General features: G+C 41.0%; 1 protein-coding gene across 1 annotated transcript in view; it reads right to left on the bottom strand.

Moving 5' to 3' along the window:
- The window catches only part of grin2da (glutamate receptor, ionotropic, N-methyl D-aspartate 2D, a), a 408,220-nt gene that overhangs the window by 46,649 nt on the left and 345,790 nt on the right, over positions 1 to 15,781 (bottom strand). The window contains exons 13-14 of the mRNA XM_033636162.2: positions 10,133 to 10,249; positions 6,618 to 6,778 (exon numbers count right to left, since the gene is read on the bottom strand). Of these exons, the coding sequence (XP_033492053.1) occupies positions 6,618 to 6,778; positions 10,133 to 10,249 (278 nt within the window). The remainder of the gene's footprint in view (positions 1 to 6,617; positions 6,779 to 10,132; positions 10,250 to 15,781) is intronic.

Genomic DNA, 15,781 nt, shown 5'->3' with positions numbered 1-15,781 from the left:
ATTGTTCAGTAGAAAGAAAATAGCCCCAAAACTGCTCACAGCAAGGTCTGTGGATTATCTTAAGTAACTGGGTCACAATTTCTGGAAAGAGACATATACATACAGTACAGGCCAAAAGTTTGGACACACCTTCTCATTCAATGCGTTTTCTTTATTTTCATGACTATTTACATTGTAGATTCTCACTGAAGGCATCAAAACTATGAATGAACACATGTGGAGTTATGTACTTAACAAAAAAAGGTGAAATAACTGAAAACATGTTTTATATTCTAGTTTCTTCAAAATAGCCACCCTTTGCTCTGATTACTGCTTTGCACACTCTTGGCATTCTCTCCATGAGCTTCAAGAGGTAGTCACCTGAAATGGTTTTCCAACAGTCTTGAAGGAGTTCCCAGAGGTGTTTAGCACTTGTTGGCCCCTTTGCCTTCACTCTGCGGTCCAGCTCACCCCAAACCATCTCGATTGGGTTCAGGTCCGGTGACTGTGGAGGCCAGGTCATCTGCCGCAGCACTCCATCACTCTCCTTCTTGGTCAAATAGCCCTTACACAGCCTGGAGGTGTGTTTGGGGTCATTGTCCTGTTGAAAAATAAATGATCGTCCAACTAAACGCAAACCGGATGGGATGGCATGTCGCTGCAGGATGCTGTGGTAGCCATGCTGGTTCAGTGTGCCTTCAATTTTGAATAAATCCCCAACAGTGTCACCAGCAAAACACCCCCACACCATCACACCTCCTCCTCCATGCTTCACAGTGGGAACCAGGCATGTGGAATCCATCCGTTCACCTTTTCTGCGTCTCACAAAGACACGGCGGTTGGAACCAAAGATCTCAAATTTGGACTCATCAGACCAAAGCACAGATTTCCACTGGTCTAATGTCCATTCCTTGTGTTTCTTGGCCCAAACAAATCTCTTCTGCTTGTTGCCTCTCCTTAGCAGTGGTTTCCTAGCAGCTATTTGACCATGAAGGCCTGATTCGCGCAGTCTCCTCTTAACAGTTGTTCTAGAGATGGGTCTGCTGCTAGAACTCTGTGTGGCATTCATCTGGTCTCTGATCTGAGCTGCTGTTAACTTGCGATTTCTGAGGCTGGTGACTCGGATGAACTTATCCTCAGAAGCAGAGGTGACTCTTGGTCTTCCTTTCCTGGGTCAGTCCTCATGTGTGCCAGTTTCGTTGTAGCGCTTGATGGTTTTTGCGACTCCACTTGGGGACACATTTAAAGTTTTTGCAATTTTCCGGACTGACTGACCTTCATTTCTTAAAGTAATGATGGCCACTCGTTTTTCTTTAGTTAGCTGATTGGTTCTTGCCATAATATGAATTTTAACAGTTGTCCAATAGGGCTGTCGGCTGTGTATTAACCTGACTTCTGCACAACACAACTGATGGTCCCAACCCCATTGATAAAGCAAGAAATTCCACTAATTAACCCTGATAAGGCACACCTGTGAAGTGGAAACCATTTCAGGTGACTACCTCTTGAAGCTCATGGAGAGAATGCCAAGAGTGTGCAAAGCAGTAATCAGAGCAAAGGGTGGCTATTTTGAAGAAACTAGAATATAAAACATGTTTTCAGTTATTTCACCTTTTTTTGTTAAGTACATAACTCCACATGTGTTCATTCATAGTTTTGATGCCTTCAGTGAGAATCTACAATGTAAATAGTCATGAAAATAAAGAAAACGCATTGAATGAGAAGGTGTGTCCAAACTTTTGGCCTGTACTGTATATACAATATATAAGGGGCAGAATGGACAACATCTCCAAGATTCAGCAACCCACACCAAAACAATCTAGATTTATCAGTAGCAATACAGGTAAGAGGAAAAATCCTGAACTGCCCCTTTAATTTATTGACAAAATGTTGTTCAAGTGCAATTTTAATACTCGTCATTGCTTAATTCATGTCGATAAACAAAAGGTTTTCACTGTTCTATATCACTCTGAAATTGATATCTTTGAACTGTAAGTCAAACACAAGCAATCTGACTTGACTTTTGGTTCTGGGAAACACTGAAACTCCCACTATAGAGCATAATAGAAGAGATCTTTATGTCCAAATTAGTCTTCAGCTCACCAGATACAGCAGACAACATAATAAAAAGCCAACAAGCAGTAAATGAAAGAAAAAGTAGAGAAGGCAGGTTGAGGTAGATGTAGGTGACCACACAAGCAAGCTGAAACACTTTATCATGAAATAATGGCTCAGAGTGATGATGTACATCGCAGGATCTGATGATGGATTTGTAAGTACACCTGCTCTTCTACTTCACATTCATTTATATTCACACTTGGGAAGCTGCACTGTACAATAGAAGTCTTCCCGGAAAGAAGAGAGGAGGAGGAGGAGAGGGTGACTGTGCTGAAGGATGGGAGACTGAAAAGAGGTAAAGGAGAGGGTGGGTGGCGCAGGAGGAGGAGGAGGTGGGTGACAGGAAAAGGAGAAAAAGGGGGGGGGTTGGAGATAATGATTGGGGGAGGGCGAGGGAGGAGGGAAGGAAGTGCAAAGCAGAAGCAAAATAAGTTGATGAGCTGCAAGCAAGGAGTCAGTGATGGAGGAGGAATGAGCCAGACAGAAGACAGAAAAGGATTCAGGAAAGAAACAGGGAGTCAAAACAGGAATGAGAAAGACAGGGCAGATAAGGAGAGGTGATATTTGGTGCCTTGACAGCCAAATCAAACAGGAACCTTCACACCACTTTGCTTTGACAGTGTCAACTAATGTTTCCTCCATAAATAATGTTGCGGCAAGAGGTAGAGGGAAAGATAACAAAAGAGAGATAAATGGCGAATAATGAGAGAGATGGCGAAGAGCCTGAAGTGAGATAGACAGGGCTAGATGTAAGAGGAACAAGGCGGATGAGTAAGGATGATAAAAAGAAATGCATCATGGGAGTTTTTAATAACACGGTACGTCAAATCTGCTAAGGACTGCGGACGCGGCTTGTCTGATTGCCAAACTGTTTGCTTGTCCCATTAAACATTTGAACCCTCATCTGCATCAACTAACATCACTCCTCCTCCTCCTCCTCCTCCTCCTTCTCACCTCCCTCCCCTTCCACCTCTAACACGATGAGCAAGTGTATATTTAATGGCAAGCACTTTGTGTACTTTGTGGCCCCACAGGCGAATAATAAACCCCCCTTGTTGAAGACAAGAAGCGCCTGAGTGGCAGCCAGTGCTGAGATGGCTGAAATTTTTCCCCCTGCACTGCGGTTTGCTGCTAGCATGTATTATTTAAAAGTTCTGTTTTTTTCCTCCACTTCTTGCGCCTCGTTTAGTAGCTGTGATCCTGATGGGGTTGCACAGGTTACAACAGTTACCTGGGGCTCCTGAGGCGAAGAAGATCAATGCGCTAACAGGTGGAGAAAAGACAAAAGGGTCCTGTAATTGAAACGAGGCATGGACAGCAGCGTTGCCTCGAGATAAAAATAAAATATATATATATAAAGGAGAAGAGAATGGGTGGTACCTGTTTAAAGTAAGAGCTGTTGTCAAAAATGTTTGGCTTTACCTTGTGGATTACAGGAGAAATAAGGCAGAAACCAGTTTTCTTTTTAGTGTTTTTTTTTTTTAAACTAAAGTGGATGACAGTGGAAGTTAATTCTTGGAAACAAGATTTCTGTGGATAAAGCCTGTATGCCTCCAGTCAGTGTCTGACTTCTTTTAGTTCTTGTAGCTCCATTCTGCTGTTTACCTCCCTGGTTGTTAAGTACTGTATTTCACTTTGTTGCAATTTAGTCGGCTGCACTACGTTTTATTCAATTTTCTCTACTAGGAAATCTGTCTGTACGTGGCTCTAAACATTGAGTTGGCTGAGTTGGCAGCCAGAATTGAACAGTACTAACAGGGAAAACAGTGCTGACAGAGCTAATGGTGTTAACCTGAAGGGGAACCAAAGGGTGGGTGCAACGCTTCCTCGCAATTCCCTCCCAATATCAGCAGTAAGCAGTGTTGGGCAAGTTACTCTCAAAATGCAATATTCTACAAATTGCTAGTTACCTTAATTTGAAAGTAATGGTACTTCACAATTTTATTCCCTGTGTAGAATCATGCATTACTTATGACACTTCTTTTGTGTCACCAAAATGACCTCAGAAGAACAGCCATGCATTATAAAATGGAAGATGGCCATGTTGTTTCATTGGGGTTAATCAAAGAAGCTCCAGTTTATTACAGTTTATATTAAATCCAGTGGTGCGCAGGTCTGGCCCATTCATGCATTCACATACAGTGGTTACCACTTTGTATTAAATTAAAAACAGTGTGTGGACAATTAAATAGCCTGCAGGAAGGACACAGGAACAGGCAGGCAAACAAAAGATAAAAGTCTGATCAGTTATGAGATAGGGATAAATATTTGTTTGGGCACCTCAGAATTGCATCTCTGCTTTTTGCAGATGATGTAGTTCTTTTAGCTTTATCACACTTTGACCTCAAGCATGCACTGGGGTGGTTTGCAGCAGAGTGTGAAGTGGTTGGAAGTCAGCACCTCCAAATCTGAGGACATGGTTTTCTGCTGGAAAATGATGGATTGTTCCCTCTGGGTTCAGACAGACTTACTGCCTCAAGTGGAGGAGTTCAAGTATCTCGTGATGAAGAGGGAGCTGAGCCAGAAGGCGAAGCTTTAGATATACTGATCCATCTAAGTCCCAACCCTCACCTATGGTCATGAGCTTTAAGCAGTTATAAATATTATGGGATCGCAGATACAATCGGCAGAAATGAGTTTCCTCCGTAGGGTGGCTGGGCTCAGCATTATCGAGAGGGTGAGGAGCTCAGACATTCAGAGGGAGCTCGGAGTAGAGCCGCTGCTCCTTCACATCGAAAGGGATCAGCTGAGGTAGTTCAGGCATTTGATTAGGATGCCTCCTGTACGCCTCCTGTTAGAGGTGTTCTGGGCATGTCCCAACAGTAGGGAGCCCTGGGGTAGACCCAGAACACGACAGGAGGATTACATATCTAATCTGGCATGGGAAGGCCTTGCAATTCCCCAGGAGGAGCTGGAAAGCGTCACTAGGGAGAGGGACTCCTGGGGGTGCTTTTCATAGCCTTCTGGCCCTGTGATCAGGCCCCAGATAAACTGATGAAAATGGATGGATGGATGAATAGCTATATTTGTATACAAAAAAAATTTGAATCACTGTGATGTTGTGCTAACAACATCAATAATCACTTCCAGGTAGAAAAGTGTTGGTTGCAATTGCAGAAATAGGTAAAATCAGCAAACTTGTTGATTTCTGATGTGTAAAAATCTATAGTTTCATAGTTATTCCAACCTATCAGACATTTCTGCTGAGCTTATTTTATGTTCTTTGATAAACTAAAACTGCTAAAAAAAAATCAGTATTTGTGTACATGTAAACTATATTTGAATATTTGCTATTCTTTTTCAGGAAATGTCCCTCATGGATGGATTAAGTATCTTTCTCCACTCATTTCTTGCAGTTTTTCTTTTAATTTGTCACCCATCTACATATATAAAATGATCAGCGAGGATAGAGCATAATAACGCAGAGCTATAGACAACACTTTTTTTGTCCATTGAATTTCTTATGTAAGTCAGCCAGGGGAGGACAGTTTGTCAGGTTGCTGTCTGTGACATTTTATTTTAAAGCACATTACTTACCAAATCAGGAATACATAAATAGAAAAGTTTTTTTTTCTTCTTTTTTTTTCAAAATTGCAATGTTCACAAATTCTTTCCTTGGTTGGTGTCTCATTTAAGCTTTATTTTTTTGAAAACTTAATTCCTTTACTTTCCTATAGTTGTTTCCTTACTATTATATGATGACGTAGGCGTGGATGTTTCCAGTCGCCTCTCTGTCAGCACCACTAAATTTGTGTTAAGTTTTAGCCAAATTTAGACCCTTATGTCTATTTTGCAAGAATTGGTGGTGCTTTTTGTGGTTGACTTCGGATGATGGTGGCATGTCGCTGAGTCACACATCAGGATGAAAAAAATCAAGTCACCAGTCTGTAAGCTCTCCCTCTGCAGACTTTTGCTAACTAGCTGCTAACTAGCCAGGTTGAAGTTTTCAAATGTAAACACTGAGGAAAAGAGAAGAAGAAGAGAAGCGTTGAACTACCATATTGCTAGCCATTGTCCAGGCATTGGAAATAAACTGGATAGCATCATTCAACCGGGAGGCTCTTTCTCTATAAGCCAATCTGATAGAGCAGAGGACTATGGCGGGAGAAGGAGAGGGGGCATGTGCTTTACGGTGAAAGAGGACTGGTGTGACAGTGACGGTGGTTCTGTGGATCACTGTTGTATGCCATGCACACCTGGTTACAGAGTCACTGCCCATGTTTGGGTGGAGCAACCATATGGCTGTCTAGTTGAGGTTGGGATATGTGGACAGTTAAATCATTCCACAACCAGAAACCAAGGATCACCTGAACTACCCAGAAACATGGACAATTGTAATGCAGCAGCCGAGAATGTAAAACAACACAAAAAAGGACTTCTTTACAGTGCACAAGTTAAAGGAGCTGATAAGATCACATCTCACTGGAGTTGTCCCTGGTTTGATTCCATGAGACAAATAAATGATTGATTGATTACTCATCACTTCCTCCCCATCCGATCCCTCTTTTTCCTTTCCTTACCCAGTCTTGAGGTTTTCAATGGCCTCCTCCACACCCTTCTGGTTGTTGCGAATCATGTACTGGTGCATGTTGGCATAGTTGGAGCGGATGTTCTCCTCTGTGCTGCCGTTTGGCACCGTTCCAAAACGCAGTGGCGGGTACTGCTCCGTTGGTTGCTGGAACTGTATGAGAAGAAGAGGTGGGTGAAGATTAAAGTGACAGAAGGAAGTTTAAGAGATGGAAGCAGGCAAACGGGAGCTGATCCCTGCCGCAGGATGAAGTGCTACAAAGATTCAAAGTCTTCACTTTGAAAGAACGGCCTCTTTGCTACACTTTGCTGAAGAGCTGAGGGCGAGACTGATGAAACAGATGAGCTTTTAAAGTGTCAAAGCAGCAGGATACAGTTTTGTGGGTTCTGCTGAAACTGCACAGAAAAATAAAAGCAGAGGAGGCAAAAGGGAGAGGGAACATTTTGAAGAGAATATTATTATTATTATTTTTTTTTTTTCAGTTATCAAGGGCGTAGAATTTGGTAGGGGCAGTAGGGTCATGTCTCTACCAATATCAAGTGATGACTGAATTGTCCCTTAGCAACAATTTTGTTTAAAAAAATGATGTCTAGTCAGTGTATATGGCACACAAATGATTAATGCTGTGTTCACATGGAATTGGGCAGACGGTAGACAGCAGATGGTAAACACCTTCTGAACAACACGGGAAAAACAAACAGTCCTACAGAATGGCAGGATGATAAAGCAAAATTGACGATATGTTCTGATGGTGATGTCATGTTGATCACAAAGAATGGAATAAAATGTATTAAATGAAATTATCTCATGTTTATTATTTTATGTGATTTTCTAGTAAGGTCCTGATTGTCCATGCTTTCTCCTTCACACTAGGAGAGGAGGTTAAAATGCGACTGCAGAGGAAAAAGCTGAAATATTTTGACTCTGAATGCCGTCTACCATTACTGTTGCTGCTGTTCTCTGCCAGTCTCACCTAATTTTATTGTCCTGCTCTTGTCCTGTTAAATGATATCTGTTTGCCGTCTACTGTCTCCCTGATTCCATGTGAGTGCAGCATAACAGTTCTTGTTCTAATACTTGATTTTGCTATTTCTTGCTAATTTGTAAGAGGCTATACAGTAGCTTCATGTGTTACAAGAAGTGCCAGACCTCTGTTAACTCAGTCAGGTCACTAGAAGAAAATGTTGGCATTGTAAAAAAATACATAACATAAAGATTTCTAAAGTGATGTAGTATATGAGCTGACTTTGTCATGCAGAGGAGGAAGAGATGGTGGATGGCATGGCACTTTGGTGAGAGGCCTGCCAAACTGCCTTCCACTGCAGACCACTGTTCAAGACCAACAAAGAACAAAACTGGTAGCGAGTCATCACTGTAGCCCTTTTTAGGTAGGAACTGTGCAAATTTGCAGGAAAGCCCAATCAGTCTTTTGTTAGCATTGGCAGTATAAAAACAAAATCGGGGAGTGTGGCAAAATGCCGCCTACCTACTTTTGTTTATACAGAATGCGCCTTTTTCGGGGCAATGGGGGGCGTGAGCAAGTAACAAAACGTGTAGCTCAGTGTGTGACGTAAACAGTGACGTGGGATGGAAGCTGCAGCTAGTCACACAGCAATTCTCTCGTAAATTGGCCCGTTCTTCACTGTCCCCATCATCTGATGGTTTCCCTCTTGCTACTAGCTGCTTGCTAATTCCTGCTATCAGCTGTTTCCTGTTTGTCCACCACCAGTGGGTCGCATGTGCGACGTCATCAACAGCTCCTCCCACAAGTCTTCAACAGCCCCTCCCGTTGCAGAAGGCCGCCTCGGTCTGTTTAAACTAAAGGGTTCCGCCAATATGACTACCCTACGAGGTGGAAAATTGGGCACCTCGGATCAACTCGCCAATCCAGCTCTGTGTGTCTAAACGCTCGCAGGTGGCTGTCAAAACGTCCCAACATTTGTGGAAAATCTTGCACTACTCTACCGATGCCCCAAGTGTTTGTTTTTTACCAAGACACCTCTGCATTTCCTGCCAGGATTGTGCCACCAAAACTGGGTGTTTGAAGGGAAAATGTGATCGTTTCCTAACTATAATCCTGATTTTTTTTGCCTATACCTAACTGCATGTTAACCACAGCATTGTTAGAACGTATCTAGGTTTCAGTGTAACCACTACATAAATAACACCGAGATATAACATATCTGTTGTTTACAGAAATGTACAAGGCCAACATTTTTTCTGGTGAATGGGTTTGTTGACTAGATGCAATGGTGTAGTGGAAGGTATACTCACATTTTTGTCTGGATTTTATCTGGATGTACAATATACCCATCAGCATAAAAATAAACTGAAATATATAGGAATATATATATAGGAGAGTACACCTTCTTCCTCCCCTGTAACAGAAACCCACCTCATCAACTACCGCTACATCGCTGAGGAGATGTATGTAACTACTCCAGGATGAGTCTCACTGAAACACTGAGTGAAGCAGTTGTGAGCTGCACTTCATCAGAGGTGGTGAAGCTGACATTTACGTGGACAGTAAGCACACAATGGTGAGATTTATGACTAATCAGAAGTGTTGTTTTCATTGTGTTGTGGGTTTCCACCTCTGATGAAGTGTAGTGCACAACAGCTTCTCTTGTCTGATCCACAAAGTCCCAAATGGGGTTCTGTGTCTGTCAACCTGTCTGAAAAACGTAATGCACAGCGGACTATAGAGCAGGTTGATTTTTCCTTGAAATACCATGATTTTATTCTCCAAATCTCTGAGAACACAGATATGTGGGATATGTTTTGAATGTGCAGAAAGTTTTGAACATTAGCAGAAATCATGCTGAAACACATATAAGCATCCAGGCATTTATAAATTAATTATAATAATTTAATGTGTGACCGATGTGAATAGGTGCCACGTGCACGTTTAAAGACGTTACTTCCCCAAACGAAAGAGGACTGAAGAGTAAATCATGCCTCAATGTGCGCTGACTCAAGTGATATAACATCAAAACCAAAAAAAATTGATCTACAGAAGAATAAATATTTGAAAGCACTGCAGAATATCTGAGAGCCTTACTGCATTATATTCCATTATATTTTGAAATATTACCTGGTGCCTAAATATTTCATTTTGTTTACATAAATAAAGACATTCCCACCACAAATTGGTGCAAAATTCACCAGAATGCAGAACTGCAGTGTTTGTCGTTCAACACCAGACACCCTGCTTGCTATGTTTCCCCCTCCCAGTGTTGACACTAACCTATACCCTCAAGCGATTCTGAAGTTTCCCACCTGTTGTGGAGAAAGACAAGACCCAAAACATCCTTTGTATAATGACCTAATTTTTATCTCTCTCTCTCTACTGTTTCTGTTTACTTTAATAAAAAAGAGCATAACATTATATGAACATACACGTCATTCTGAATCCTCACTAAGCTAAATTTCTTCCTCCTCTCATCTATCAGTCCATCTGGGTGTCCACCTGTTCATGCGTACACCCATCAGTCACTTCATCTGTACCTTCTTATCAGACAGCCCCGACACTGTGTCGATGTACTCTTCCTGGATCATGAAGGCGGCCAGGTTGGCAGTGTAGGAGGCCAGGAAGATGACAGCAAAGAAGGCCCACACCAGCACCTGATGGAGAAAGGCGGTGGAGAGAGATCAATGAGGGCTGAGTCTGACAGGTGTGGAAGTATTTTAGGATTTCAGTGACACTGTTTTCACTTCTTCGCATTTTATTGCTAAACCCACAGCTGATGCTCTGTCTTGCCTGCAGGGTAGAGTCGTATTTGTCAGCATGACACTTCAGCCGGCAAAAAAAAAAAGAAAGAAAAAACAAGAAAACCATGGCATTTGTCCTATTCTTACTTGAATTTATAATAATGATAAAGTGACAGGGTGTAGATTATTGCAAGGAAATCATCTTTTTTCTCGACCTCCCCCCTCATGACATCATCATACCTTAGTATGTCTGTCACAGTGATATAAATGAACAATGAAAAATTCAGTACATTTACCCAAGCACTGTATTTAAGTACATATTTGAGGTAGAAGTCCTCATGGGTCCAATATGATGGATTTAAAACCCCATTGGACCTGGGTAATTCATTTCAAGCATTGGCACCCCCAGGAATTTTTCATAGGGTTGGCCAGATGGGGCGACTGAAAATCTTGGGGTGGCACACCAAAACCAAAAGCTTTTACTGAATTTCAGGAATTCTATTAGTATAAAGGCTAGTTGAAAACTATGTCAATATGGAGATTTAATGAATTGCATACTGACCTAGTTTCTAATTTTACAATTAATATTAATAATTATCTGATGTGGATACTCATTGGGGGCAGCACTGGTTCCCAGATCTGATTGGACCTGATCATTTTTAGAAATATATATACTCTACCTGTTTTTGCCTGAGATATTACAGATCCGACCTGGTACATGTCTCCATGAGAGGAAAGAGACCCTACAAACCTGGTAATTAAAATTGCTACAAAAATGCCTTTCTACTACTGCTCTTAATGATGAATACAGCATACAGTGTTAACCATCTTACTGTATATAATGTTCTTAATTTCCCTGCTTCTCTATTCATCTTTCCTCCGCTCCGCCTCAAACACTGCTGCTCAAGTTTTTTTTTTTTTTTTTCCACTTTACTTTGACTCTTGTAATCTGTTTCTAAGTCTAAGTTAATCATCATGCAAGTTATACACACACACACACCAGTTGGACATTTTCTCATGATCTGTGCTGATCAGGGGTATTTTCGTATCCACTTGGGTATTACACATAATGATAAACAAATCCAGGACCCGTGGTTAAATGTTGGGGCCCCACCCGGACCCAACTGACCATAAAAAGTTGTGTACCCAAACTCTTATTGGTATCCCCCACATACACTGCTAAAGTATATAAACAAAATAATCTGCTATGCCAGGAAAGGCAACCACACATCACCATGTGAAATAATAATAATCATAATAATTATAAAAAAAATAATCACAATAAATAAACTGCAAATTGCTATTATAAATATCAACAGTTCTAGTGTTATGGTGTCCTACAGTCATGTGCCACACCCCAGCAGGTTTATTCATTACTATAAAGTAAAACTATAAAGTTTTTGTAAAATGATAGTATATCATAAATCATGTCATTAAAAGTTTTTTTTTAAATCATCATGTAATGTAGTATAGTACATTATAGAATCATATCGTATTGTATCATATCATATTGCATCATATTGCATCGCATCGAACCGTATGGTATAGTATTAAACAAAAATGTCGTAAAAAAAGTAAAAAATTCATAAAAAGGTCATAATATGAGAACCTGCGATCTAAGAATTTTGTTTCAAAATGCTCTTAAATGGTCAGTTTATGTGTTCAATTTAAAAAAAAAAATCCTCCAGACCGCCCTGAAAGGATTGGGTCACAGAAGGTGTCAATAAGAAATGGTCCCTCCCAATGTTAAATGGCTGATTATGGCCCTGGGTCTGGGGTCCAAGGATCTATGTAGACTTGTTAAGAACTCTAAAGGCCCGTTTCCACTGAAGAAGTTCCTGGTACTATTTGGGGGGCAGGAACTACTACAGGAACGTCCTCTCGCTTGGCCCTCTCAACCGCTGTGTCTCCACTGAGAGAGCGGAGTCGGAGGAAGGTTCCTGTAAAGTTACGGGCTCTGGATGTGACGTAATCGTTGCGCGACCATTTTGACCGGGGCGACATAGGGGCGTAGGGACGCCGTTAGCCGTTAGCGGTGTCTGTAATAACTCCGGTCATGGTCCGTGAAAAAAATGTTTTTTTCCAGCGGATGTCTTAGTTACAACATGATTGAGCTAACTGGAGTCGTTTCATGTCGTACCCGACAACGGGAGGCTTTTAACAGATCACGTCCTGATGTTAGCTTTGCTGCTGCTGTTAGCTGTCCCTGTCAGCTGATGCTTTCTAGACATCGTGATTTCCCAAAACTGAATAAATACCACACATAGCAATACAAAACTGCTTTGCTAGCTCAATCATATTGTAACTAAAATATCCACTGGAAAAAATATTTTTTTCATGGACCGTTTATTGAGTTATTACAGACACCACTTACAGCTTACGGTTAGCCCAGCTAATCTACGATAACCATGTTGTTATTTACAAAACGTCACGTTCCGCCTTGAGTATATCCAGTCAGCACCAAGTAATCCCCAAGCCCCAGCCAGGAGTTTCTCGGGGCCGTTCTGAGTACCTACCCAGAGGCAGGGACTTGTTTAGCCCCTGTAAAAGTTCCAGAACTCTGTTCTTCGGGGTGGTTCCTGCGGTGGAGACGGGCCTTAATTTGAGGTATTTGTACTTAGATTGTATGAATATTGACTCTTTATGCTACTTTATACTTTTACTCTGCTATAGTTCAGAGGCAAATATGGTACCTTTATTCCACTACATTTATCTGACAGCAATAGTTACTTGTTGTGTTGCTACAAAAGCTTTGCTTATAACACATCTGTGCCTATGTGAACATTTGAGAACATTATACTTATCTGTTATGGAGTGTTTTATACACAGTAGTATTGCATCTTAAGTGGCAGAGCCACGTACAATTTCTGCTACCTGATAACACCAGCTGACCCAAATTACTGTATTACACATAAAAGCTCCTTTAAAAGGTGATGTAAGAACTTGGAGCAAAAACCTTTAGCTGTGCAGAAGTGCTGCTTTTATGTTGCAAGATGCTGCACTGTTGACAGTCAGCCAAGAAGCCAATGAGAGATGTGGATTAGTCTTAGCATTAAATTTGCACTTGCAGTCGGTGATGAACGGGGCTATTTGCTTCCACAGTACTCTGTGTTTATGCCAAAAGTTCATTTACATAATTTTCTTAATGAATAAGATGAAAAATTTACTCTCTCAGCTCTGGCAACTGAGGCATAATTTAAAAAAAGAAGCAATCGTAGTGAATGGGAATTAAGTGTTTTGCTCAAGGACACTTCAGCTGAAGTATTCTTCCTAACAAGAGGATTGAAGGACAGACTTTTCGGTTATAGTGGCTTCTTGGTGAGTTTCATGACCCTTGGGCCAATGTAAAACCTATTAAACTTTAATGAGTGATATCAATAATACATGGTTGTAAATTATTGATAGAGTACATGCTGGGATAGATACTGATGACCCTGAACAGGTTTATGCACATATAAAAAAATGAAATACATAAAATTAAAGTAGTTAATAGAACGCCTTTATTAAAGATTAAATTTGTCTTGTAATCTATTTTGTTGCTAGTTGTGGTTGTCTGATCTGATATTTTCGCTGACATGTGCTATGTATCTTCTGTGTAATCTTTCTTTTTTTTCCAAAATCTCCTATAGTTGAATGAAAGAAAACGGGTTTGATATACTACAGGACGATTAATCTTGTTCTCCTGGCAAAGTGAGGTAAACCAAACCAACGGTTTAACTATAAACTACAACATTTCCGGAGAGACAGAACTAAAAGTCTCTCCTTTGACCCCCTTTTGTAAAGCCTATTGAGCAGCTAATGAGCTCTTTAGATGATTGAGGTTGTTGTGAAAAGCACTCGAGTAGACACTCAGAGGAAAGAACACACCTCAAGTTCTCACCTCCCGTGGCTCTTTGCTCTGCAGTGGAGGGGTAAGCCTTTGACTGATTTTTCTCTTTATGTCGTGAGGGCAGAGAGCAGCAGCAGGTATTAAAAAGACCACCGCGGTGAAACAAGTGAAAGAACACTCTCGAACTGATTGCGGCAGCTAAACAAGCTCCTAAGTTTTACTTGTCTCTTGATAATAATGCAAATTAGGGATGTGCCAGTGTATCAGGGAAAAACACTAGAAATGATTGAGTTAAGATAAAACTGTAGATGGAGCAGTACTGTATTACATTTTTCACCTGGTAATAAACTTCTCAATCAATAAATCAACCAGTCAACCCCTGAAATAGTTAAATACTTAATTTACTACACTAAACACTAAAGTTAAAGGGACAGTTAAGCCCACAATCAAAAATACATAATTTACTCCTTACCTGTAGAGCGATTTCTTAATCTAAAATGTTTCAGTGTGAGCAGAGTGTTGGAGAAATTGGCCATAGAGGTGTCTGCCTTCTTTCTAATATAATGGAACTTTAGATGACATGCAACTTGTGGTGCTCCAAAAAAAAAAACAACCTCAATAGCAATGTCTCTGTTCAGAAATTATGACCTGGTTACTCAAGACAATCCACCAACCTTGATGTGAGCAGTCTCATGCAAGACCTATTTTCTGTCTACCATCCACATCTGATAACCATATCACCACATAGAAGAAAGAATGTATCTACTGCTAGCTCCCTTAGCACCACTGAGCTAGCTAACAGTACGGCCAAATCCAGCAGCACCGGGCTTTGAAACCAATTTGACATAGTGGCCAAGCAATGGAAGTACAGTGTTTGGGTTGGTTGATGTGATACGGTGGGCCCCAAAAAGACCATTTCCCTCAGACACAGAGTGAAAGAGACATCTGTAAATCAGTAGAAGACATTTTTTGAGTTCCCCAACCCTGACAAAATAACTGGTTTCACTTTCAGCATTTGATCCATGCGGCCCAATAACATTTAAAAAGTCTAGAAGAGCTATTAGTGGAGGGCTGAACCGGAAGTTAGCAGCTCAGCCAGCAGAAGTTAGCCACTCGGCAGGCGAAAGTCTCCAGTGCTTTCTTCGCCCAAGGATGTAGAAGCAGAGTGGCAGATCTGGGTAATTCTATACAAAGAAGCCAACCTTTTTCACTTAATGCGCCACTGAAAAACTTTCCTAGAAATGATCGGAGCCTCCACTTCATAACTGTATCCAGTTCTCTTAATACATTATAGAAGAAAATGTTTTACCTAATATTTTTACTTTTATATTTGTTTTATGATAAGGTTAGGGTTAATCTGGTGTTAGGGTAAGGGTTAACCAGTGGCTAACCCATTGACTGAAAAGTGGACAATTTTAGACATAAACATAGAACAGCATTTTAAAGCAACACAATGGAGTATTTGAGGCCTCAAAATATTTATCCAAGATCCTTGTGATGGTACATCAACTCACAATAGTTTGGATGACACCTCCGTCATTGCTTGAGAGCGTCTGTTTCACTTGCACTGGCACTATGCAGTTTTTGGGGTTCGGGGTAGGAACCCAGACACAAAA

The sequence above is a fragment of the Epinephelus lanceolatus genome, chromosome 16 (genome assembly GCF_041903045.1).
Source record: "Epinephelus lanceolatus isolate andai-2023 chromosome 16, ASM4190304v1, whole genome shotgun sequence".
NCBI classification, from domain to species: domain Eukaryota; kingdom Metazoa; phylum Chordata; class Actinopteri; order Perciformes; family Serranidae; genus Epinephelus; species Epinephelus lanceolatus.
This window is presented reverse-complemented; position numbering and strand designations above follow the sequence as displayed.